The sequence below is a fragment of the Pongo abelii genome, chromosome 2 (assembly GCF_028885655.2).
Source record: "Pongo abelii isolate AG06213 chromosome 2, NHGRI_mPonAbe1-v2.0_pri, whole genome shotgun sequence".
Taxonomy (NCBI): Eukaryota; Metazoa; Chordata; class Mammalia; order Primates; family Hominidae; genus Pongo; species Pongo abelii.
Genome location: NC_085928.1, coordinates 8,905,479 through 8,929,759, shown reverse-complemented (window position 1 = coordinate 8,929,759; position 24,281 = coordinate 8,905,479). Strand labels below are relative to the sequence as shown.

At 49.6% G+C, this 24,281-nt stretch overlaps 1 protein-coding gene and 1 pseudogene across 1 annotated transcript; one reads left to right on the top strand and one right to left on the bottom strand.

The window, feature by feature from the left end:
• Positions 1–3,647: 3,647 nt before the first annotated feature.
• LOC100457297 (intraflagellar transport protein 122 homolog) lies at positions 3,648–20,687 on the bottom strand. The gene is made up of 6 exons (XM_054550580.2): positions 20,550–20,687; positions 18,815–18,890; positions 14,346–14,510; positions 10,835–11,029; positions 9,727–9,955; positions 3,648–8,815 (listed from the first exon to the last, which is right to left on the bottom strand). Exons 3-5 carry the CDS (start codon positions 14,433–14,435, stop codon positions 9,830–9,832), a joined length of 411 nt encoding a protein of 136 aa, XP_054406555.1. The 5' UTR covers positions 14,436–14,510; positions 18,815–18,890; positions 20,550–20,687; the 3' UTR covers positions 3,648–8,815; positions 9,727–9,829.
• LOC100458382 (lipid transferase CIDEC-like) lies at positions 14,506–19,623 on the top strand (annotated as a pseudogene).
• Positions 20,688–24,281: the final 3,594 nt, after the last annotated feature.

The following is a 24,281-nucleotide window of genomic DNA, read 5'->3' as shown; positions in this document are numbered from 1 at the left end:
GACCTGTCATGTTTGTAGTGTTCTTGGACCTCAGGGCCTTCGTCCTCTCCATTCTAAGTACAGAAAGACATTTGACATGGACTCCCTCAGGTGTTTTGCAATACGCAACACATTCTCATTGACTCTGGTCACCCTGCTGTGCACTGGATGTGAAAACCTCTTCTTCCTGTCCATCTCAGACTTTGGTCCTTTGAGCAACAACTCTCCATTCTCTCCCTCTTTCCCACCCCCACACCTGATACCCAGCCCCTGGTCACCATTGATCTACTCGCTACTTCTACGGGGTCAACATTTTTTGATCAACACTTCCGTAACTTCATGTGGAATTTGCCTTTCTGAGGTGATGTAGATGCTAAGATTTGATCATTCCACGGTGCACACATCTATCTAATCCTCACATTATATCCCATAAATGAATACAAGCATAATTTTACAATTAAAAATAATAATTAAAAAATAATAAACGGCTGGGTGCGGTTGCTCACGCCTGTAATCCCAGCACTTTGGGAGGCCGAGGCGGGCGTATCACCAGGTCAGGAGATTGAGACCATCCTGACTAACATGATGAAACCTCGTCTCTACTGAAAATACAAAAAATTAGCCGGGTGTGGTGGCGGGCGCCTGTAGTCCCAGCTACTTGGGAGGCTGAGGCAGGAGAATGGCGTGAACCCAGGAGGCAGAGCTTGCAGTGAGCAGAGATCACGCCTCTGTACTCCAGCCTAGGCAAGAGAGTGAGACTCCGTCTCAAAAAAAAAAAAATAATAATAATGAACATATGACTCAGAGACATTTTCTAAAAACAAAAAAAAGAAACCAACAAAAACATAATAAATAAAATAAAATGCAGAAAAGGCAGCTTGCGTGCCCCCCGCCCCCCCCCCCCACTTGGTTTGTGTCTGGGCCGCAGCTGTCCCCTGGGTTTACTGGAGCCACCGTATTTCTCCATGCACAGTGGGTCTTTGGGGCCAGGAGGAAGCAAAATGTTTTTGAAGACAAATCTAGTGGCTCCCTGGCAGCCCTGGCTGTCTTCACAGGGAGAGGCTGAGGTCACACCATCTGATGCCCAGTGGAGAGGGTGCTGGCTTCCCGGGCTGTTCCGTGGGGACAGGTGACTCCTCCTGTGTCTCCCACATGGACAGAACTGACGTCCTGGGATGTTCCCTGGGGGCAGTTGACTCCTCCTGGGCCGCTCCCACTGCTGCTGGTGCTCTGGATGGAGGGGGAGGCCACAGGGCCACACTCGGAGATGTGCTGGTATTGGGTCACATCACCTCCAGGCCCAGAAGGGGACAAGCAGGCAAGGTGGCTTCTCTGGGCATCTTCTGCCCTGGCCCTGGTCCTCCTCAGGCTGCTGGATTTCTGAAGTAAAGGTGGGAAAGGCCACAGTGAAGACCTTTTTCACCAAACGTTCCAGCCTTTGACTCTCCTTTGGTTGGACAGAAAAGTTGGACTCAACTTTGGGGGATGGGGAAGGTCAGTGGGATCCCCAGGATTAGGTAGGTGGCCATGGAATAATTATATATATATTTTTTCCTACTGGGGATTCCTCGATGTGCCTAGAATGTCATGGCTACCAAGAGTCAGGTTGTTAGGGGGCCCAGGTGACTGGGGAGCAGCTCTATGTGTGGCCTGAGGGTTCCCTGGCCAGCATTGACCCAGGGGGCCCGCATCAGCTGGTCCTCTGTGGGTCATTCTCTGGGGTCAAGGATCAGAAATTTCTTGATAAATATTTCAATTTGGAAGGAATATAGACAGTACATATTTTCCTTGAAGTATGTTTTTTTGAGCCTGAGAAGTTCTGCCTGCCAAATGGCAGAGCCCTGGCCCCATGTGGTAGAGGGGGAGCCAAGACCCACACGACCACTGCAGGGCTGTGATACTCGTGGCCCAGGAAGAGTTCTGGGGCAGCTTAAGGGGAGTCCCACCAAAGGCGCTCAGCTTCTGGCCTTGGGAATATGTGGTGCTGAAGCCAAAGTCAGCTCTTTTCGTGTTGTGATCTTCATCCAGGAGTCCTGCCACTCAGGTCCTGGTGGCTGACTTTGGTGGCAGTACTACAGGGCAGATAGTATTTGCAGAAACATGGCTCGAGCCTCCTCCTTCTCCATGTGGTCAGTCTGGAGTGTTTGGTGGAAAAGGTCTTCACTATGAGTATCACCATAGCTCAGTATGGGATGTCCGAGGTTTCAGTGACATGATATGGCTTTATTATGATGGGGCACTCAGGGCCTTCATGACTTCTACCTTTCTGTGTAGACTCAGAAGGCTGGGGGAGCCCCTAGTTATAGATTCTATTTTTACGGCCACCTGAGTCCCAGTGAGTTCGTGCTGAGTCAACTTCACCTCACCCAGGTTTCCCTGGCCAATGGTCTTGAGGACTGTGGCATCTTTAAGGGCCTCCTCAATGGTGGAAGCCAGACCTGGAGAAGGTGCCTTCTCACAGGGCCAGCACTTCCAGAGGGGAGTGGCACCGGGACGGGGGCATAGACTCTGAGGGGCCCTTGGGGAGCTCAAGCAGGGCCCACAAGATCCCCCTCTCAGGTTGCAAACTGGCATTAAGTTGGGGAGATTCAGTATTCATACCTGGGAGACACTTGCCCTCAAAGTGAAAGGAAATCCTGGGGAGGCTTTGGTGCTCCAGAAGGCAGGCAGAGAGTGGGGCTGCAGCCAGGCCCTCTCCTCCACGTAAGGCTTTATGGGGCCTCAGCGTCTCCCACGATGATGGGGTCCCCCTGAGCTCCTCTCTTCAGTGTTCCCACACGAGCCTGAGTGTGGGGGATTTCCTGAGCTATTGCCCTCTGACTTCCCCTCTGTGGGCTGGGGAAGAGCTGTGAGGAGCTTCAAGGTGTGGGGTCGGGGCCCTTGGGCAGCCATCTCTGAAGATGGAGGCAGCCATCTTGGGGCACCTGAGCCCCAGCCCTCGGGAGCCCAGGTGCAGGCTCTGCCTCCACCTCTGAATGGCTGAACGGCGTGTTCAGCTGCTGCGGGTGGCAAGCAGGGAGGGCCGTGACAAGGTCTCCATTCCAGGCTGATGTTCCAGATCTGCAGGGGGGAGAATCAGGGAGACCCGGGGCAATCACCCTGCCCAGTGGTGGCCTCTGCCATGGGCACACAGACTCCAGGCCAGGGAAGAGACACAGCAGCAACCTTGGAGGAGGGGTCTCTGCCCACCTGTGTGACAGCCACCAGGGGCTCCTGGCTTCACAGCCTTGCTGGGGAGAGATGGGAAACTGAGACCTGGGGACCCTCAGCTGCCTGAGGTGCGGCTAGACTCAGATCCACCTGAGGCTGCCCAGTCCACCTCTTCCTTACTTCCTCCTTCCAAGAATATGGGCACAATGGTGAACACTTGGAGATAAGAGATCGGGACCCGTCCCAGCTGGAACCACTGCCCCACTGCTCAGCCTCTGGCAGCCACTCCTCTCTGGCCTGAGTGTTCTCTTAGTTCAGTGGGCATCTCTAGGTCCCTGTGGTACCTTCCTTGTCATAGGCACATGAGGGGTCAACAGGATCATCACCCAGCACTGTTCACAGACACAGACTGAGGCTGGATCCTCGGAATCAGAGCTGGAGGGGGGGCCCTTTTGTGCACATGGGGAAACTGAGCCTTGGACTGACTGTTGCGGGAATCAGGAGACTGGAGAGACCAATGGGTGAAACAGGAGGATTTTATTTAGGTGGCCACCGGCCTAGTGGATTAATATCCAGAGGCTGATCAATGAACAAAGGCCAGGCTTAACTTTTATTCAGACAACTGAAGGGGAGTGGCTAGCCAGTGGCACAAAACTTGCAGGGTGGGGAAAGCAAGCTTACAGAAGCAGAACAAAGGCAGTTAACTGTGACAGGTTTTGCAATTCAAGCATGTCTTGTGACCTTTGCCATCCTGCATAGATGGGAAAACAGGAACTTATAAAATCCTTGCAAACTTGCAGAAATAGTTACAAAAATAGTTACAAGGCAGAACAAAGAATGATGGCATTGGGAGAGAATTCCAGGGGGAGACTGATAAGAACTTGTTTTTCTCATCCCTATTCTTGGAATCCGTTTCTTTGGGGCCCCTGCCTGGCCTTGCAGATAATGTTATCATAGCTCCAACTGGACTTGTTTTCCCTTTACTTGTTTTTCTTATATTTCCTGCTTAATTCTCCCCTTTGATGCTGTTTATAAATAAAGTTTAATAGAAAGCATTATCATCAGAATTTAATTCTCCATGAGGAGTTAGTCCTTTATTTGGCAAAGGTTGACATTTGATTAAAGCCATTAGTTGAGTGGTGGTTTACCTGGTTACAAGAACCTCTATGGCTGATTGGATGTTTTTAACAAGGAGAGGTAGGAGACAAGAGAGTGTGAGACAGACTCCCAGTATGACCAGAACTATTCCTACTAAGGTCTTAAATCTTCCAAGGGACAAAAACCAGCCCCCAAAGAGGGTATCTGGAGACCATCCTTTCCAAATTTGGACTGGGACATGGGCTAATTTTTGACTTTTGCAGTTATATCTTCAATGACCTTCCTATTGTCATCAATTTCTAGGCAACAATTAGTTTAAAGTTTCCGCATACCCCTCCTTCTAACATGGATAGAGGGAGTAGCAAGAGCAAAGTAATGAATAGTATGTTCATACCCAGCATGGACAGCAGAGGTCCTTATCCAGGGGAGGAGGTTGAGCATAGTGACAGGTTAATAGTAAAACAATTAAGATTACAAGGAAAATTACTGGGCTTAAGATTTCTAACTACATTTACTTCCTAGATGAAACTTCGGCTGTGCATAGACTAGTCAGCTTCTGGGGTGACTACAGCAGGGCTGCTGTCTCCTCAAGCTTCAGCTGTGCGTAGACTGGTCGGCTTCTGGAGTCACCAGAGCAGGGCTGTTGTCACTTTCACTGGTACCTCGGTCCTGTCATAGGATCAGCTGGTTTGGATGGTCTGAGTCTTGCTGGCTGGTCCACTTGTCCTGGGCTGCCAGTTTCAGCCAACTGTGGTGGATCTAAGGCACGACTCCTGCAACTTTAATAGCAGTGGTAGTGGACAAGATTACAGTATGGGGCCCATCCCATATGGGTCCTAAAGTGGTTAGATTCTATTTCTTGACCTAAACAGAATCCCTGGGTCTAAAAGGGTATGTTTGGTCTGTTAGTCCTATGGGCATTCTTTCCAGTACCCAGCCATGGATCTCTTGCATGGCTCTCCCTAAGGCCTGCATCTGCCTTCTCAAGGTTAGCTCCCTTAACTCACGGAATTACCTTAATTTTGACCTTTAATTTGACCTATGGTTGGGGGTGGCTGGCCAAACAAGATTTCAGAGGGTGAATACCTAGTTTGTTTGGTGGGGGTACACCTGACTCGGAGGAGGACCATGGGCAGGACCTGATCCTATCTTAGATGAATTTTTTGGCAATATTTCTTTAGTAGCTGCTTGAGTGTCCAGTTCATGTGCTCCACTTTTCCTGAGCTTTGTGGCTGGTTGGCTGTGTGTAATTTCCATTTCTGGAATTCCTGGGGGCCTGGTTTGCAACATGTACATCCTGCACTGGTCTATATTCGTTAGTCCTTGGTTTCCACACTGGCAAAAGTGTCCTACAGTGGCTGGCATTGGGCCAAGGTCCTGTGTTCTAATAGCCACTTCAAATGCCCTTGAATGCCCTGTACAGCTTCTTGGGGAAGTACTGATGAACCTGAACCAGTGTTGCCCCCGATTCCCCGATTTTAGTTCCACTATCACTGGTGCCTGGTTCACAGCCAGGCCAGGGGGGTATCTTCGGCCTACACTCCAGGAATTTTACTAGGCAACTTATACAGCTCATCTAGCCCCGGCTTTGGCAACCCTTCTGCGTACAGTCTCCATTCCTCCGCCTGCGGGATGGTGAGGGTTAACACCATTTGTTCAGGATGGAGCGGGCTTAAAGTCATGGGCTGTATCACTGCCATGTGTTCAGCCCCAGTGTTTACTATAAAGTCCATCAGGTGGCCCGTACTTCCACCATGACATGGGCTCCTGGGGGCCTAAGGAGATGGAGCCCAGTCTGGCCTAGTCCTCATAGCTTTCAGTCCCTGCCAGCCCAATAAAGTCGGCGTTTGGCTCTTTTCTGGGTGTGATAGCCTTCAGCTGGCAGCCTTCTAGCTCCTTGGCTTCCTCCTCTCCCTCACTGCCTTCTGGACATTCATTCTTCCAGTGTCCTTTCCTCTTGCTCTGCGCACACTGGTCTCTATCTAGTCTTGCCCAATTCTCGGGTCTTTGCCTGATTTGACCTCTTCCTTGTCCGCACCTATGTCCACGTCCACGTCCTCTCGTGACACTTGCCCCCTTCTGTAAGTGCTGCCGTCAACAAATCGGCCTTTTTCCTGAGTCTCTGATCAGCCTCCTTCTTTGCCTCCTGATCACGGTTAACATACACCTTGGTGGCCACTTCTAAACGCTGAGTGGCATTCACGCCTGTGAAGCCCTCTAGCTTTTGCAGCTTCCCCTTGATGTCCCCCTGGGCTTGTCCTACAAACGCTGTGTTCACCATGCACTGATCTTCAGTGGCCGCGGGGTCAAATCGGGGAGTATAAAAGTGGAACACCTCGCTGGGTGCGGTTGCTCACGCCTGTAATCCCAGCACTTTGGGAGGCCGAGGCGGGCGGATCACGAGGTCAGGAGATTGAGACCATCCCGGCTAACACAGTGAAACCCCGTCTCTACTAAAAATACAAAAAATTAGCCGGGTGTGATGGTGGACACCTGTAGTCCCAGCTACTCGGGAGGCTGAGCCAGGAGAATGGCGTGAACCTGGGAGGCAGAGCTTGCAGCAAGCCGAGATCGCACCACCACACTCCAGCCTGGGAAATAGAGCGAGACTCCGTCTTAAAAAAAAAACAAAAAAAACAAAACAAAAACAAAAACCGGAGCACCTCACAGAGTCTCTCATAAAACTGGCTGGGGCTTTCATCAATTCCCTGAAGCACCTCTGAGCTCTTTCCTATATTGACGGCCTTCTTTCTACCCTCCCTTAACCCTTGCCGCAGTGCTTCTTGGTACCTCTGTAGGCGCTGAAACTGGGTTGCATTATTTGGGTCCCAGTTAGGGTCTGTTTCTGGGAACTGGCCCAGAGTGTAAGCCTGAACATTAAGTGTGCCTTCTGGTGCATTGGCTTTTAACCGGTGGAGGGCTGCCTGGGTTACCCTCCAGCACTTCTCGGTGTTAAACAGCGTCAGTAGGAGCTGTTTGCAGTCTGGCCAAGTTGGACTGTGTGTCAGGAAGATGGACTGCATAGATCTGTGAGGGCTTGGGGCTTCTCCACGTAGGAGGGAGTATGGTGTTTCCAGTTTAGGAGCTCGGTGGTTGAAAAAGGCTGGTAAATGAAAGTTCGTTCTCCTCCTTGGACTTGGCCCTGTTCATTATAATAAAAAGGTCCCCTTGTTTCCCTGAGAGGCATTTGCATAACCTGGGTGCAGCCAGACTGGAGGCAGCCTGCTTAATCATCCTGACTTTCCTCCTTGACCTCCTGGGGTGAGGGCTCAGATTTCTCCCTCTGGGGTGTAGCCTGGGGCGTATCACCATCTGAGTCTGGCTGCTCAGGGGCCAGCCTTGGTAAAGGGTGGGTATTGGAGTGTAGGGAGGAGGGGTCTCTGTCTCCTCCAGTGGTTCCTGCAAAACCTGTGGCTTTCCCTTTGTCTCTGCAGCTGATGGTGAAGCTGAATTCTCTTTCACTTTTGGCTCAACTCAAGCTATGAGCGTTCTGCAATAAGCTGCTAGGCAGGGCTGCATTCAGACCATACGGGAATTGGTCTGGATGCTCTGGCTGTTCTCTAACCCTAGTCACCACCCGATATACACGGCCAATTGTTTCTCTATCTATAGTCCTTTAGGCCAGCCATCCTACACTAAAAGAAGGCCATTCTATTTCACAGAGAGTTCTTAACTTCTGGGGGGTCAACTTGATTCCATAGTCCCTCTTATAACCTTTCTTAAAATTCTTTAACATACATTCTAACCGGGTGGGTTTTGACGACTTCCCTCCCATTTCCTCCTTTTTTGGCACAACACACTCTCACTTTTGCTTCAGACCAATTAGATCGTCTCCCTTGCGGGAGTCTTTCAGATGCTGCTTAGCTTTGGAGTGATCGTTAATCCCCCCCACAATTACTAAATTGTGGGGCACCTTTCTGAGCCATATGCGGTAGCCCACGTAGGATGTTCGCCACTAGTCCCGGTCAGTCCCACACTTCGCTCGAAGCGTACGGTCTATGCTAAGAGACCTGCAACCCCCACACATCACTCCCTGCGTTGGTTCCTTCCGGAACCATCTCTTTCACATGCACTCACACACCTCCTTGCTTCCAGTTTCCTTTCTCAACCAACTTAGCAAGCCACTCTCGCGTCCTGGTTCGGTTGGGGTGTAGGTTTCATCCGAAATAGTGAGCCACTCTCACGTCCTAGGTCAGATTACTCATACGCCCTGGGTGCCAGTTTCATCCGACTTTGTGAGCCACTCTTGTATCCTGGGTTGGACTACTTGGTGCAATCCTGGAAGTTGATCAGGTTCCCTTCCGCCCTTATGGGACAGATCCTGCCTTGGGCCCCGAACCTTACTGTGGTCCTGAAGCGTGCTGTTCCTGGAATCATCCTGTAGCCCCTTTAGGTTCTGTTGTGCTGTCGGGTAGGGGCACTGGATCACAGGAGAGCTGATCTCCCCTCTGGGTTGAAGTTCTCCTGATGGTGCCTGGGGTCACAGGCCTCCCCTGGCCCCGGGCTCCAGTTCCACAGGCAAAGGAGGCAGTAAACCTGTCGTCTCCGTTCCTGGCTGGCTCGCCAAAATGTTGTGGGAATCAGGAGACTGTAGAGACCAAAGGGTGAAATAGGAGGATTTTATTTAGGTGGCCACTGGCCCAGCGGATTAATATCCAGAGGCTGAGCAATGAACAAAGATCAGGCTTGACTTTTATTCAGGCGACTGAAGGGGAGTGGCTAGCCAGTGGTGCAAAACTTGCAGGGTGGGGAAGGTGAGCTTACAGAAGCAGAACAAAGGCAGTTAATCAAACTGTGACAGGTTTTGCAATTCAGGCATGTCTTGTGACCTTTGCCATCCTGCATAGATGGGAAAACATGAACTTATAAAATCCTTGCAAACTTGCAGAAATAGTTACAAAAATAGTTATAAGAGAAGAACAAAGAATGATAGCATGGGGAAATAATTCCTGGGGGAGACTAAGAACTTGTTTTTCTTGTCCCTGCTCTTGGATCCCATTTCTTTGGGGCCCCTGCCTGGCCTTGCAGATAATGTTATCATAGCTCCAACTGGACTTGTTTTCCCTTTACTTGTTTTTCTCATATTTCCTGCTTCAGGACAGTGCAGCCAAGAGAGGCAGAGCCAGCCTGCGACTGTGCCGACCAAGAGCCAGGCTGGGGAGCCTTCTCTCCTGCTCTGGGCTTCTTTGCACACCCTTTGTTCAGCCTGTCTGTCAGTCATGGAACATCCACAAGACAGGACAAAATGCAGCCATAAATACAACGCAGGGGGGCCCGGGCAGGAGGGAGGGGCGCTGGCTGTAAAAGGGTAGCACAACACTAGGCACTTGTGGTGGTGGCCATGTTCAGTGCCGTGACTGTGGGGGGCCGTTACACACGCCAACATGGGTGGGAAAATCGTCCTGGAGCTTTGCACACTGTTACCATTGCGGGAAACTGGGCAAAGGGTATAAGGGATCTCTGTATTATTTCCTGCAACTTATGTGAGTCTACAATTACCTTAACATTTTGCCATGCTGGATAAGAACATTTGCTGACACAGAACCATGCTTCAGGAGATTGCTGAGTGAAAAGGCCAGATGACTAGTGTACAGCCGGCACTTCATAGACAGTGATGGGGCTGCCATAACCGAATGTGAGGTGAAATGAGAAGATAGCCATAGAGGAAGGGATGAGAAGTCTTGTTTACAGTCCAGGCTTGGGGAATACAGTAAATCTGAAGTTCCATCTATAGGTAGCAATACATATACACATAAAAGTCATGAAAAGTATTTGCAGTGTGATTCCACTTTTGTTTAAAAATGTTCTTATAAAATCACATGCTTCTAATTGTATATTATGCATACATTATATATACACATAGAAAAGCTCTAAGCAGACGTATTTCAACATGTTTAAGAGTGATTCTGTCTTGAGGATGGGATGCTGAAGGCTAAAGTTTCTCGCTGGTGCGTGTCTCTGTTTTATGGCAATCCTACAGTGAGCACCATCTTCCTGGGGTGCAGGAGGTGAAGGGGAGACCGGCTCGCACTCGGGAGGTCAGTCTCAGCCGCCTGTCTGTGGTTCTGCCCTCCCCCATTCTGCGGCTCCACCCTCCAGGGCCGCATTTCTGCTGTGGCTCCTCCTGGTTCAGGGGCTTGTGCAGAGTCCCATGCTCCCTTATCGGCTCACAGACCTCAGGCCTCACCCCCCACCCACTCATTCTCTCTCTCCCCTCTCTCTCTCACACACATCACCACCATCACACACGTGCTCACGCACACACCCTGCCGGACTCCCGGCTTTGTTGCTTGCTCCACTCGGCCCACATTGGACTCTCTGTAAAATACACTCTGCTGACAACACTGTATACCCCCCCAAATCCCTGCCGGAAGGGGGACCAGGAAGAAACTGATGCTCAGGGAGGTTGAGCTGTTTGCCCCAGTCACACAGGTTGCAAGGAGTGGAGATAGGGCTGAGGGTTCCAAGCCCAGACTGCCTCCCATGACATCACAGTTGCCATTCTTCTCTCCTTGCTACTCTCTCCTCAAAGCACCAGCCAGGGGCCCGGCTTCCCTAGTCTTATTGGCCTTGCCAGTGCCGAGAGTGGACAGGTGCTCCCAGTTACCTGCGGCACCTCCACAGCAGAAATGAAGACGTGGAGGCAGAAGATCTTGGAGCCACTGTAGCCGACCACAAAGCCCTGCAGCTTCTGCTGGTGCACAGGGAAGGTGCTGGCTTTGATGTTGAGGTAGCCTCCTCCCAAGAAGCAGAGCATGTCCTCACACGGGGTGTTCCAGGCCACACTGTTGGCATTTGGTTCCTGGGGGACAGGGACAGTGGGGATCCTGTGAGAACCACCCTGGGCTTGGGCAGCGCTTGCACATTTCAGCCTAATACCCTTTTAAAGACTGAATCCCACTAAATTGCTTACAGTGGGATGGAGGGAAAAGGAAGAAAGGGGACCAAAAAGAAATGAACAGAGGCAAGAGAAATGAACAGAGGCAAGCCCCTCCATGCACCTGCATGTTGTTGGAATTTTTGAGTAAGCAGGCGTTACTTTTGAAAAATATTCTCCTGACAATTCCTCAAGGATCTAGAACTAGAAGTTCCATTTGACCCAGCCATCTCATTACTGGGTATATACCCAAAGGATTATAAATCATGCTGCTATAAAGACACATGCACATGCATGTTTACTGCGGCACTGTTCGCAATGGCAGAGACTTGGAACCAACCCAAATGTCCATCAAGATAGACTGGATTAAGAATATGTGGCACATATACATCATGGAATGCTATGCAGCCATAAGAAAGGATGAGTTCATGTCCTTTGTAGGGACATGGATGAAGCTGGAAATCATCATTTTGAGCAAACTATCGCTAGGACAAAAAACCAAACACTGCATGTTCTCACTATAGGTGGGAATTGAACAATGAGAACACTTGGACACAGATGGGGAACATCATACACTGGGGCCTGTCATGGGGTTGGTGGGGAGGGATAGCATTAGGAGATATACCTAATGTAATTGACGAGTTAATGGGTGCAGCACACCAACATGGCAGATGTATACATATGTAACAAACCTGCACGTTGTGCACATGTACCTTAGAACTTAAAGTATAATATAAAAAAAAAGAGAAAAATAGTATCCTGCAATATGAGTCCCTATATAGAAAGTGGAGAATCAGACCGGGTGCAGTGGCTCACACCTGTAATCCTAGCATTTTGGGAGGCCAAGGCGGGTGGATCACCTGAGGTCAGGAGTTCGAGACCAGCCTGGCCAACATGGTGAAACCCTGTCTCTACTAAAAATACAAAAATTAGCCAGGCGTGGTGGCATGTGCCTGTAATCCCAGCTACTTGGGAGGCTGAGGCAGGAGAATGGCTTGAACCTAGGAGGTGGAGGTTGCAGTGAGCCAAGATCGTGGTGGCATTGCCTGGGCAACAAGAGCGAAACCGTCTCCAAAAAAAAAAGAAAGTGGAGAATCAGCAAAGTGGGATTCCACTTCTATTACAGAAGAAATATACATTTCTATAAACAGAAGATTTACAAGAATATGTTCCAAAGGATTAACAGCGTTTCTGGGTGGGCGAAATTGTGTAATGAGAAAATCTTTTTTGTTTGCCTGAATTTGTTCTGTCATGAACATCTATCTATTGTTTGATAATAAGAGAAAGAACGGTGAGTTATTTGTAAGATTTGAAAAGAATATCTTGTTCTTTGCATTTACAGTCCACACATTGTGAAAATAGAGTCACCCTGGGAGGCACCCACTGCACCTCAGTTCCCTGCTCAGCCCTGGAGCCTCAGGGACCAGTAGATGCTCACAGCTTTCTGCCTAGAATGTTTTACAATGTCTGAATCTTTTATAAGGAGCGTAGATTGCTTCTATAATGAGAAAAAAATATATAGCTGTTTTATGTGTAGGGGGAGGGGCAGTGGAGAAGAGGAAAAGCCAGCAGGCAATGTCACAGCTGGGAATGCTGATGTCTCCTGGCAGGGCTGAGAATCACCTTCCCCTAGCCTGCTATAGAGCCAGCAGTGGGGACGGGGGCGCGCAGACGCCCTTCCACATTTGTATGATTCTAGGCTCAGACACAGATTCACATTTGGGGCCAGCTACGCCCCCTATAGGTGGGAGGTGAGGCTGGGAAGAAGGGAGGTAACATTTCAGGCCCCATTTTGCGCCCAGCACTGAGCTAGGCACTGTGGTATCTTGTTCACTCCTGTAGCAATTCTGTGAGGGGCAATTACTAATTTCATTTTAGAGAAAAGAAATCAAGGCTCAGAGAGGCTCACTAACTTGCTTAAGATCACACAGGAAGGGATGCAGGCAGGACCCAAGCCTAGGTCAGCCTGAAGGCTGTGCCCTCTCTTTCCCCCGAACCATTCTACTCTCTCAGGGACATGAGTGAGTTGAGACTGACAGGGAGTCACCTCCGGGCTAGAGGTGGCCAGGTAACTCCTTCTTTTTTTTTTTTTTTTGACGGAGTCTCACTCTATCGCCCAGGCTGGAGTACAGTGGCGCGATCTCGGCTCACTGCAAGCTCCACTTCCCGGGTTCATGCCATTCTCCTGCCTCAGACTCCCAAGTAGCTGGGACTACAGGCAACTGCCACCACGCCCAGCGAATTTTTTGTATTTTTAGTAGAGACGGGGTTTCACTATGTTAGCCAGGATGGTCTCGATCTCCTGACCTCGTGATCCACCCGCCTCGGCCTCCCAAAGTGCTGGGATTACATGCATGAGCCACTGCACCCCTTCTAATTGACTGAGGCTGCTCCCCACTCCAGGCCCCTCCCCCTATTGATTCTGCTGCCGAGAACAAGGAGGAGCCTGGTAAGGGAACTGAATCTGCCAGTAACATCAGGAAACCCTGCAATGGCCGAGGAAACCAGTTAGGAGGGGCTCCAGCTTTGAAGGGAACTCGATTCTGCCAAACCAGCCCTCCCCACCTCCAAAGCCCAAAAGAGACAAAGAACGGCACGAGCCCAGCAGAAAGCCAGCCAGGCCAGCACAGAGCTGCCGGGCTGTCTTCTCTGGTGACACACTTTCTCAGGCCACAGGGCTGGATGACTCCACTAAACAACGCCTATGCCTCCAAAGATCCAAGCACTTCGCATTCTGCTGGCTCTTCTAGCATTCTTGTGAATTAAACAGAAGGTCAGGCTTGCCCATCCCCTACCCCCTTTCAGATGACAAAACTGATCCTGTTTCCTTCCCGCGCTGTAGGTGCGCATAGACACACGCAGGCCTGCAGCAGGTGAGACGCAGACTTCTGCAAAGGAAGTGCATCCATCGCCCCATTCACTGAGTGCTAACGTCACGCCCCCCTCAGAGTCATCACGCCATTTCTTGTTCATGGAAAATGCTTAAGAAAGGCTCTGCTGGCTCATCTCATTGGCAAGAAAACCAAAGTTAAAGAGGCCGGTCCAGGCCCTGTGGCTTGTGCCTGCATGGGAGGAGCAGGTTGTGGCCCAGGGCCTCTGGGACTCTGCACATGTGCTTGGCCCCTGCCTCTCCCAGAGACCTGCCTGGGCCAGAGCAGGAGAGCCTCCTGCAGGGACTAGGAAGCTAGAGGAGGACCTCTAATCAAAGGACGATGTCCCTGGGCCCCCTCGGGGACTTCACCTGAAAAAGCAGCTCCTTGGTGTCAATGTCATACACCAGGCAAGTGTCATTTTCATCTACCATGGCCAGCTTCTTACGGGAGGCACTCATGTCCAAGCAGCGCACAGCTGTGGCCTGCTTCAGCGGGACAATAGCAAAGAGATTGTCCACGAAGATCTTCAGGATCTGGCAAAATTTCAGCAAAAACAGTGTCAGTAACCATGGCAACAAGATCCTGGCCCACTGCCAGGCCACTGGAATCCCATGTGCTCTGCAAGAACAACTCCCACCACCTTCACCAGAAGCTCTGTGCAGGGAAAAGGACTCATCAAAAGGAAGAGGGGGGTGGGGCGTTGGCTTATCCTTAGGAGGCCGGAAGCGAGGTTCATCAGAGGCTGCAGAAGTAATGACAGCCCTGAGACAGGCCGAGCTCACTTCAGTGTCTGTTCGGACTGGGGATTTGTTGATGACATTACCCAAACTGCAGCATTAGGAGATGCCACCTAGCAGAGATCTGAGTCACGAACTAACATAGGAAAAGGCTACTATAAACACTGACAAGACATGTCGTAGAAAATTATAATAATGATGACAGTGATGATGACAGCCATCATCTACTAATATCCCTGGTTTAAAAAAAATTTTTTTTAGAGATAAAGTCTTGCTATGTTGCCCAGGCTGACCGCAGTGGCTATTCACAGGCTTAATCATATCACACTGCAGCCTCAAACTCCTGGGCTCAAGAAATCCTCCTGCCTCAGCCTCCTGAGTAGCTGGGACAACAGGTATCCACCAGCATGCCTGCTTTAATATCCCTGTTTGGGTTTTTTTTTGAAACTGGATTTAACTCCCAACCTTGATATCTATTTTTGACAGCCCTGTGAAATGTAGTATTATCCTCATGTCAAACTGTAGCCTCGGAGAGGTAAAATGACCTGCCTAGGGTGACAAAGCCTGTGAGTAGCTAACTAAGAACATGACCTCAGGCCCACCTGACCCCAAAGTCCATGCTCCCATGGGAAGTGAGAGCTGCCTGAGAAAGACGTAGCCCTTGGCATTGTTCTTGACTTCACCCACCTCCCCTTGGCATTGTTCTTGACTTCACCCACCGCTCTCACACCCCGTGACTTCCATCCCCAGCAAAGACCTGACAAGCCTCAGCCATAAGCCATCTGCTGCACAGCTTGGCTCTCAGGCTAATGCAGCTACATTTTCAGTTGTTTTTTTTTTTGAGACGGAGTCTCACTCTGTTGTCCAGGCTAGAGGACAGTGGCACGATCTCCGCTCACTGCAACCTCCACCTCCCAGGTTCAAGAGATTCTCCTGTCTCAGCCTCCCGAACAGCTGGGATTACAGGCGCCCGCCACCACATCCAGCTAATTTTTGTATTTTTAGTAGAGACAGGGTTTCGCCATGTTGGCCAGGCTGGTCTCGAACTCCTGACCTCAAGTGATCCACCCAGCTTGGCCTCCCAAAGTGCTGGGGTTACAGATATGAGCCACTGCGACTGGCTCATTTTCACTTTCAAAGTTTTCATGTAGCAGCCCACTTAGAACTTTTCTTATGTTGAGCAAAGAACATGTATGCACATGCATACACACACACAGAAATCTGTTTAACATCCCACACCTAACTGGCCAAAGGGCCCATTTTTCTTATGACATCTATCAGTATCCTGAGGACCCAGCATTCTCTAGGACACAAGCTGGAACGCACTGCCTTAGTCCACTCGCTGCTGTAATTGGGAGCTGACCTAGGTAACAATCTCTGCCTCCCTCTAGAAATCCACAGAAGCAGCATCTCTAACAAATCTTCCACCTTCTGATGACCTTAAGCCACTAACCAAGTCTACATGTAGCCAGAGGCTGTAGCTCAACTCTGCCAGAACGGGGGGCCTGCTATGAGTGTGAGGGCCACTGCACCTTTGGCCTGAGGCTGTCCTCAAAAAACAAAAACTTCTCTGAAGTCTCAGAGTTGGAAAGAGGGGGTGAAGCAACTTGCCTGAGGCCACACAGCTGCACTGAGAGGTTAAGTAACTTGCCAGAGGCAAAACAGCTGCACAAGAGGTTAAGTAACTTGCCTGGGTCACACAGTTACACAGAGAGGTTAAGTAACTTGCCTGAGGCCATGCAGCTGCACAGAGAAACTACATAACTTGCCTGATGTCACACAGCTTCAAACAGTGGTTAAGCAACTTGTCTGAGGCCACACGTGGCACAGAGAGGTTTAACTTACCTGCGGCCACACAGCTGCACAGAGAGGTTAAGTAACCGCTGAGATCACACAGTTGCATGGAGAGGTTAAGTAGCTTGTTTTAGGCTACACAGCTGCACAGATAGCTTAAGTAACTTCCTTGAGGCCACACAGCTGCACAGAGAGGTTAAGTCACTTGCCAGAGGCAAAACAGCTGTACAGAGAGGTTAAATGGCTTGTCAGAGGCAAAGCAGCTGCACAGAGAGGTTAAGTCACCTGCCTGAGGCCACACAGCTGCACAGAGAGGTTAAGTAACTTGCTTGAAGTCACACAGCTGCACAGAGAGGTTAAGTAGCTTCCCTTAGGCCACACAGCTGCACAGAGGGGTTGAGTAACTTGCCTGAAGCCACACAGTTGCACAGAGAATTTAAGTAACTCGACTGACGCTGCACACAGAGGTTAAGTAACTTGCCTGAGTTCACACAGCAGCACAGAGAGGTTAAGTAACTTGCCTGAGGTCACACAGCTGCACAGAGAGGTGGGGGCATCAGTGCAGCTCCAGAGTCAAGGCTACAGTGAGCAGTGACTGTGCCACTGCATTTCAGCTTGGGCAAAAGTCAAGACCCTGTCTCAAAAGGAAAGCAAAAAATAATATAAAAAAGTCAAACACAGAGTTAATGTATGAGTCAGCAATTCTTCTCCTAGGTATATGCCAAAGAGAATGGAAAATAGATGTTCATACAAAAACTTGTACACCAAAACTTACAGCAGCATTATTCATAGTAGCCAATAAGAAACAAGCTAAATGTTTATCAATTGATAAATGGATTTGAAAATGTGCTATATCTATATAGTAGAATATTATTTAGTCAAAAATGAATGAATCATGTTTGGGCATAGTAGCACATGCCTGTAATCCGAGCACTTTGGGAGGCCAAGGTTGGAGGATCCCTTGAGACCAGGATTTTGAGACTAGCCTATGCAACATAGCCAGATACTGTCTCTACAAAAACATAAAAATTAGGCAGGCGTAATGGCAAGCGCCTGTAGTCCCAGCTACTTAGGAGGCTGGGACAGGAGGATCACTTGTGCCCAAGAGTTTGAGGCCGCAATGAGCTATGAGTGTGTCACTGCACTCCAGCCTGGGTGACAGACTGAGACTCTGTCTCTTAAAAAAAAAAAATGATAAATCATGCTGCAACACAGATGACTTTGAAAACATGCTAAGTGAAAGAAGTCAGTCTAAAAAGATCCCATATTGTATTACTTCATTTCGATGAAATGTCTGGAATAGGCAAATCCATAGAAACAGAAAATAACTGTTGCCATGGGATGGGGAATTGGAGGAATGGGGAGTGACTGCCGATGGGAACTGGGTTTGTTTCTTTTTTTTTTTTGAGACAGAGTTTCGCTCATTTCCCAGGCTGCAGTGCAATGGCACAATCTTGGCTCACCGCAATCTCTGACTCCCAGGTTCAAGTGATTCTCCTGCCTCAGCCTCCTGACTGGCTGGGATTACAGGCATGTGCCACCACGTCCGGCTAATTTTGTATTTTCAGTAGAGATGGGGTTTCACCATGTTAGTCAGGCTTGTCTCGAACTCAAAATCTCAGGTCATCCCCCTGCCTCGGCCTCCCAAAGTGCTGGGATTACAAGCGTGAGCCACCGCGCCCGGCCGGAACTGGGTTTCTTTTTGGGGTGATGTAAATGTTCTGAACTTAGATAGTGGTGATGGTTCCACAACTTCGTGAATATACAAAAAACCCTGAATTATACGCTTTTTTTGAGACGGGGTCTCACTCTGTCACTCAGGCTGCAGTGCAGTGGCACGATCACAGCTCACCACATCCTTGATCTCCTGGGCTCAGGTGTTTCTCCCACCTCAAGTCTCCTGAGTAGCTGGGACTACAGGTACACACCACCACACCTGGCTAATTTATGTATTTTTTTTGTAGAGATGGAGTCTCACCATTTTGCCCAGTACTGGGATCTGAATTGTACACTTTAAGAGGGTAACTTTTATAGTATGTAAATGATATCTCAACTAAAAATTACATACGTGGCTTACATTATATTTTATTGGACAATATTGTTCCAGACTATGAACCCTGAAGCCAGGCGCCAAGAGGTACCATGATAAAGTCTCTACATAGTGATTCCACAGCAGAGGGGCTGGGCTCCAGTTCTACCCCATAGACTCCAGCCCACTTGTTCTTTCCTTGGCAGCTGAGGCGCTATGACGTGGGGCTTTCCCAGACTTGCTCTGACTTCTTAGAGATGGCAGAAGCATCACCGACCTTATTCCCCAGGTCCAGGGCACTCTGATGCTGGCAGACAAGCCCTTCTTCCTGGTACTGGAGGAAGATGGCACAACTGTAGAGACAGAAGAAGAGTCCTTCCTTCAAAACTCTGGCAGGCAATACAGTGTTCCTGGTCCTCCAGAAGGGGCAGAAATGGGAGCCCCCATCAGAACAGGTGAGGTCCCACCTGTTGGGGGAGAAAAGTGGGACCCTGGGAGAAGTCTTCAAGGGGTGCTAACCATCTGCTTGTTTCAATGCAGGGGATGAGGCACCCACTGTCTCTCTCCCATAAGCCTGCCAAGAAGATGGATGTGGCCCGCATAACCTTTGACCTGAACAAGCTGAGCCCACAGGACTTCATCAGCTGCCTGAACGTGAAGGCGACTTTCTATGATGTGTACTCCATTTCCTATGATCTACACTGCATGAGGCTGAATGCATGGTGAAGTGAGCAAATTGGGATTTGCTAGGGACACCTCCATGGCACCCTCCATCCCATCCTATCTCTTTTCCCCATCTGGACTCATCTGATCTGAATTGGTCTTTGATTTGTCTGTGCACTCCCGCTAGAGTGTCAGCTCCTGGAGGACAGGAATCCCATTAGACCTGCTCATCCTTGTATCACACCTAGTGACAGCCTGGTATGTTGAGGGTGCTCAGTGCATGTTGGTTGAGTGAGTAGCCGATGGCACCAGGACAAGGAGCAAATCTTGAAGCTGAGGGGAATCCCAAATCCTATCTTCAGACATAAGTCTGCTCCTTGTTCCTTTCTGGGATGGGTGAAATGCGGCCTGGGGAGGAAGTGGTGGGAGAGGGAAAAATGCCTCCGTGGATTCTGTTACACAGAAGCCAGTGGGTATACCATCTCCCACCCAAACAGGGGAACAGGTCCAAGTAACCCTGGCAACAGCGGCCACATGACCTCAACCTGGCCAATCAGAAGAACCCAACCTACACAGCCACAGTGATTGGCTAACGTCTGGGCATGTGACCAATCAGGTGGCGAGGGTCAGGACAAGGGTTGGTAGCAGGGGAGAGAAGGTCTATTTCTGTTGGGTGGCTGGGGCTGTGGGTACCATCTTGTCACCTTGAAGGGAAAGCCCACCTGAGCACGACATCCACACTGAGGGAAGGACACAGAGTCAGAGGTTGGGAGAGAGTCCAGGTGACATTATTGAGCACCCACGTGCAGCCAAGGTATAGTTACCCCAGAACATTCTCATTGGGATCCAGGTGGCTGTGAAGGTCACCTAGAGAGGTCAGCAGAGCTCCTCCAGCCTCTGGAGTCGACAGCTGTGAAGTCGACATAATAAGGGCCCCGAATCACCCAACCTCAATCAGCTCCTTCCAGTGACTGCCATCGTGGGCACTCTACATTGAGTCATGTAGCATGCTAGCTGGGGCAGCTACTTCACTACATCCTAGAGCCCCACCAAAAGCAGGAGGAAGAGGCCTGAGGCAAGTTCCGGCAAATACTATCTGCCCTACAGTACCACCAGCAAAAGAAACATTTCCACAGGAACCTGATGCCCCAGAATGTACTTGTACTTACAAGATGCCAACTACAACATAAAATATCTTTGTCTTTGGCACCAGATTTATGATAGGCTACAAGCTGGACACCTTCTGTGCAACTCCCTGTTATACTGCCCTATGGTGGATGGGTAGAGGTGGAATCTGGAGTAATTTTTTACACCACAATAACCAGAACCTTACTATTTGTCAGACAGACCTTTGTGGAGCTGAAGAAACAAACACTGTGTGGCAAATATAAGATACGGTTGTTCCTTTCTTCAGAAGGAGAGGGGGCCAGGCGCGGTGTCTCACGCCTATAATCCCAGCACTTTGGGAGGCCAAGGCGGGTGGATCATGAGGTCAGGAAATCGAGACTAGCAGAGACCATCCTAGGTAACATGGTGAAACCCCGTCTCTACTAAAAATACAAAAACAAAATTAGCCGGGCTTGGTGGCGGGCGCCTGTAGTCCCAGCTACTCGAGAAGCTGAGGTGGGAGAATGGCGTGAACCCGGAAGGCAGAGCTTGCAGTGAGCTGAGATTACACCACTGCACTCCAGCCTGGGCGACAGAGCGAGACTCCAAAAAAATAAAAGTTAAAAAAAGGGAGAAGGACTCATCAACACATTGCTGCCTGCAAACCCAGGGAAAGACCACCTTACACCACATTATATGGCATCTGTAAATCAACATGGGCCAGCGGGAGACACCAAGGCCCTACCAGGAGCTGCTCTTTGATCACCAGGTTCACACTGCATCTTTTCGGGAAGGTTAAAAAATTGTAAATGACCACCAGGATCACAGAAGGAAAGAGCTCATGATGTCCATGGAATTCACGCAGATCATATCCAGGAATCTTTGGAACAAAAAATTCACAACACCATGGCCTCATACAAAAATGCTGGGCTGCAGGAAACCTGAGGCAGAGAGCTCCATCATCACAGTGAAGTCCACGCCTTCAGCAGATCCCACCAACAGCCACAATGCTTCCCATCACCTGAAAAAAACTCATGTATCAAACTATTACACTTCTTCAGAATATTGGAAAATGGTGCATAGTTCATATGTTCTAATTTGTTTATCTTGTGTCCAAAGTGTCTTGTCATTCCAGGCCACTCTATTTCTTGTGTATTAATAAAAATTTGAGGTATAATAAGGCCTCCAGATCAGATGAGTAAAACTGAAGATAGTCACAGTTCCCAGAAGGAAGGCAGGGCCACACGGGAAGCAGCAGGGTTGGTTAGGAGGCAGAGGGAGGGGTACTCTGAGCAAGCACCTTTCCTGTGCTGCCTACAGGGAGAAAAGAGTGAGGGGCAATGAGCAAGTTTAGGAGAGGGCAGTTCCAATCATTCCAGTCCATAGGGGTCTGGTTCCTGTCACTGAGGTGATTAGGGCAGTAGGATAATGGTCCCAGTGTGACAGCCCACAGGGGAAGTGTCTGGGGTGTGGGCACTGGATTGGTTGGTTTGTATTTGAAAAGTGGGTTGGGTACAGTGGTGCACAACTGTGATCCCATCACTTTGGGAGGCCAGGAGCTCAAGACCAGCCTGGGCAACATAGTGAGACCCGACCTCAACAAAAACTTGAAAATGAAAAAATTAGCCAGGCAGGGTAGCACACACCTGTAGTCCCAGCTACTTGGGAGGCTGAGGCAGGAAGATAACTTAAGCCCAGGATTCGAGGCTGCAGTAAGCTCTGATCACGCCACTGCACTCCAGCCTGAATGACAGGAGACCCTGTCTCTGTCTTGAAAAAGAAAAATAAAAAAGAAAAGTGCACCCTTCGGAGGAAGATTGCTCTGGGGAAGAAGGTGACATGGGAGATAAGGGGCCAAGGCAAGGTGACTTGGCATATCATGAGGTTGTTCAGAACATGAAGTCCCGCATACACGTAGAGGGCAGGTGTTAAAGCTCCAAGTTCACAGAAGCTAGAAACTTGGCCAAGGCCAGGGCTCAGTACAGTGTCACCTCCTCAGAGAAGCCTTTTCTGCCTATGCCATCTACAGTGAGAGCCTCCCCTGTGCACGTCCCTAGCTGTTCCCACTTCATTCCCTTCATGACATTCAGGGCCTGTCCCCCTCAGCTCAGCATCCTTCTGGGCCTCCCACCTCACCCAGAGTAAAAGTCCTCAGAGCAGCCCCAAGGCCTGCAGGACCTGGGCCCCCTGACATCCTAGGTCTCCTCTCCCACCACTGCCCTTCTCTCAGGCCACTCCAGCCCCATCTCTGCTGTCCTGGTTTCCCTGAGCCCTGCTTCGCTCTCTGCGGTGCTTCCCTCTGCCACCACACTGAGCAATACTCCGTTTGTCTCTCCTGCACAGTACCAGCAACAAGGAGCAGCTGGTTTTGTTTTTTTTTTTCTAAATTCCTGCTTTTGTCTACAGCCTAGATCATGGCTGAGCACATAATAGGGGTCAATAAATAGTAAAGGAGCAATTCTTCTCACCACCTGATACGTGTTTGTGCTCTCCAGTATCTACTCCTTCAGTGCACATTCACTGAGGCCCCACTGCATGCTGGGCCTGTTCCGGAAACCAAAGCACACCAAGGGGAGAAGCAGGCAGAAATCTCCATTCTGATGGGCTGACAGCCTAGTAGGAAAGAAAGAGAAAAAAATAAGGAAACAATACACAGGCAGGTGATGACATGTACCATGAAGGAAGACAAAGTCAGGACGTTTCTGAGAATGCCTGAAGGCATTCAGAGAACAACTAACGCAATGGGCAGAGTGTTCCAGATGGAGAGAATGCCAAGTGCAAAGGCCCTGTGGCCACGATGGACTCCATGTTTGAGTGTTTAGTCTGGATTCCTGGTTTTAAGTCTGTATTCAGCCTTTATTTCTAATCCTTCATGTTTCAGCTTACCTAATTAACCCAAGTCCCAGTAATGCTGAGAGATGACGCTGGCTTGACCCAATGTAGTATCAGAGGAGGGGCCTAAAAGTGGTCATTCTCAATATAACTTGAAGGCAGAGAGCACTGGACTTGCTGCTCAATTGGATGTGGACTAGGAGAATAAGAGGGGACACAAGTGACCACATATGTTTGGTCTGAACAAGTGGAATAAGAGTCACCATTAACTAGACAAAGAACACTGGTGGGAAAACAGGATTGAGTGGGATCGGGAACTCAGATTTGCATATGCCACTTTTAGATGCCTATTAGATCTCTATATGGAGCTTTTGAGTACAAAGACAGATATAAAAACTAGAGTTGAGGGGAAAATCTGCGCTGCAAGAGAAATGTGAGCCATCAGGATATTGATGGTAGTTAAAGTCAGGACACTAAATTAGGTCATCCACGGGGTGGTTGTAGAGGAAAAGAAATGTCCACAGCCTGAGCCACAGACAACTCTAACTGTGCTAGTGAAAAACATGGCCAATGTTTAGCAGTTGAGGAGCCAAGAAGGAACCAGCAATGGACACAGAGAAGTATCAGCCAGTGAAGTATTTAGAACATTCAGAGTATAGTGAGAACTGTGATTCAGAAACCAGAGAACAAAGTGTGTCAACAGGGTGAAAGGATGAATGGTGTCAGATGCCAATGATGGGCCAAGTAGGATGAGGTCTGAGAACAGATCACACGATTTGAAAACAAGAGAGGTCACTACTGACTTCCATGGCCATTAGGGACAAACGCCTGAATGGTAAGGGCTCAAGATCCAGTAGAGAGAACAGTTAATGATGCAGAGAAAGGAAATTACCCTTCAGTAAGTGAGAAGGCCTGGGGTCTAATGAGAGGTTGGTTTTGCCAGGAGCAGACAGTTCATAGTAACAGAATGTAGATAATATGGGCACATATGCAGGGGGAGGGGGTAACTGTGCCTTTTAAGTTCTCATCTGACTGCATGGATTTTCCCAGTGGAATGGAAAGCAAAGCTGACAGCTGAGAGAAAGGGCAGGGCAGGGCAGGGCAGGGCAGGGCAGGGCAGGGCAGGGCAGGACAGGTGGTGC

Excerpts from the sequence above, each read along its gene's own strand:
- LOC100457297 (XM_054550580.2), bottom strand. The coding sequence starts at position 14,435 with ATGAGTGCCTCCCGTAAGAAGCTGGCCATGGTAGATGAAAATGACACT. Across the intron at positions 11,030-14,345 it reads CCAAGGAGCTGCTTTTTCAG|GAACCAAATGCCAACAGTGT; the intron begins GTGAAGTCCCCG and ends CCTGTCCCCCAG. Across the intron at positions 9,956-10,834 it reads CTGCTGTGGAGGTGCCGCAG|ATGGAACTTCAGATTTACTG; the intron begins GTAACTGGGAGC and ends TGCTACCTATAG.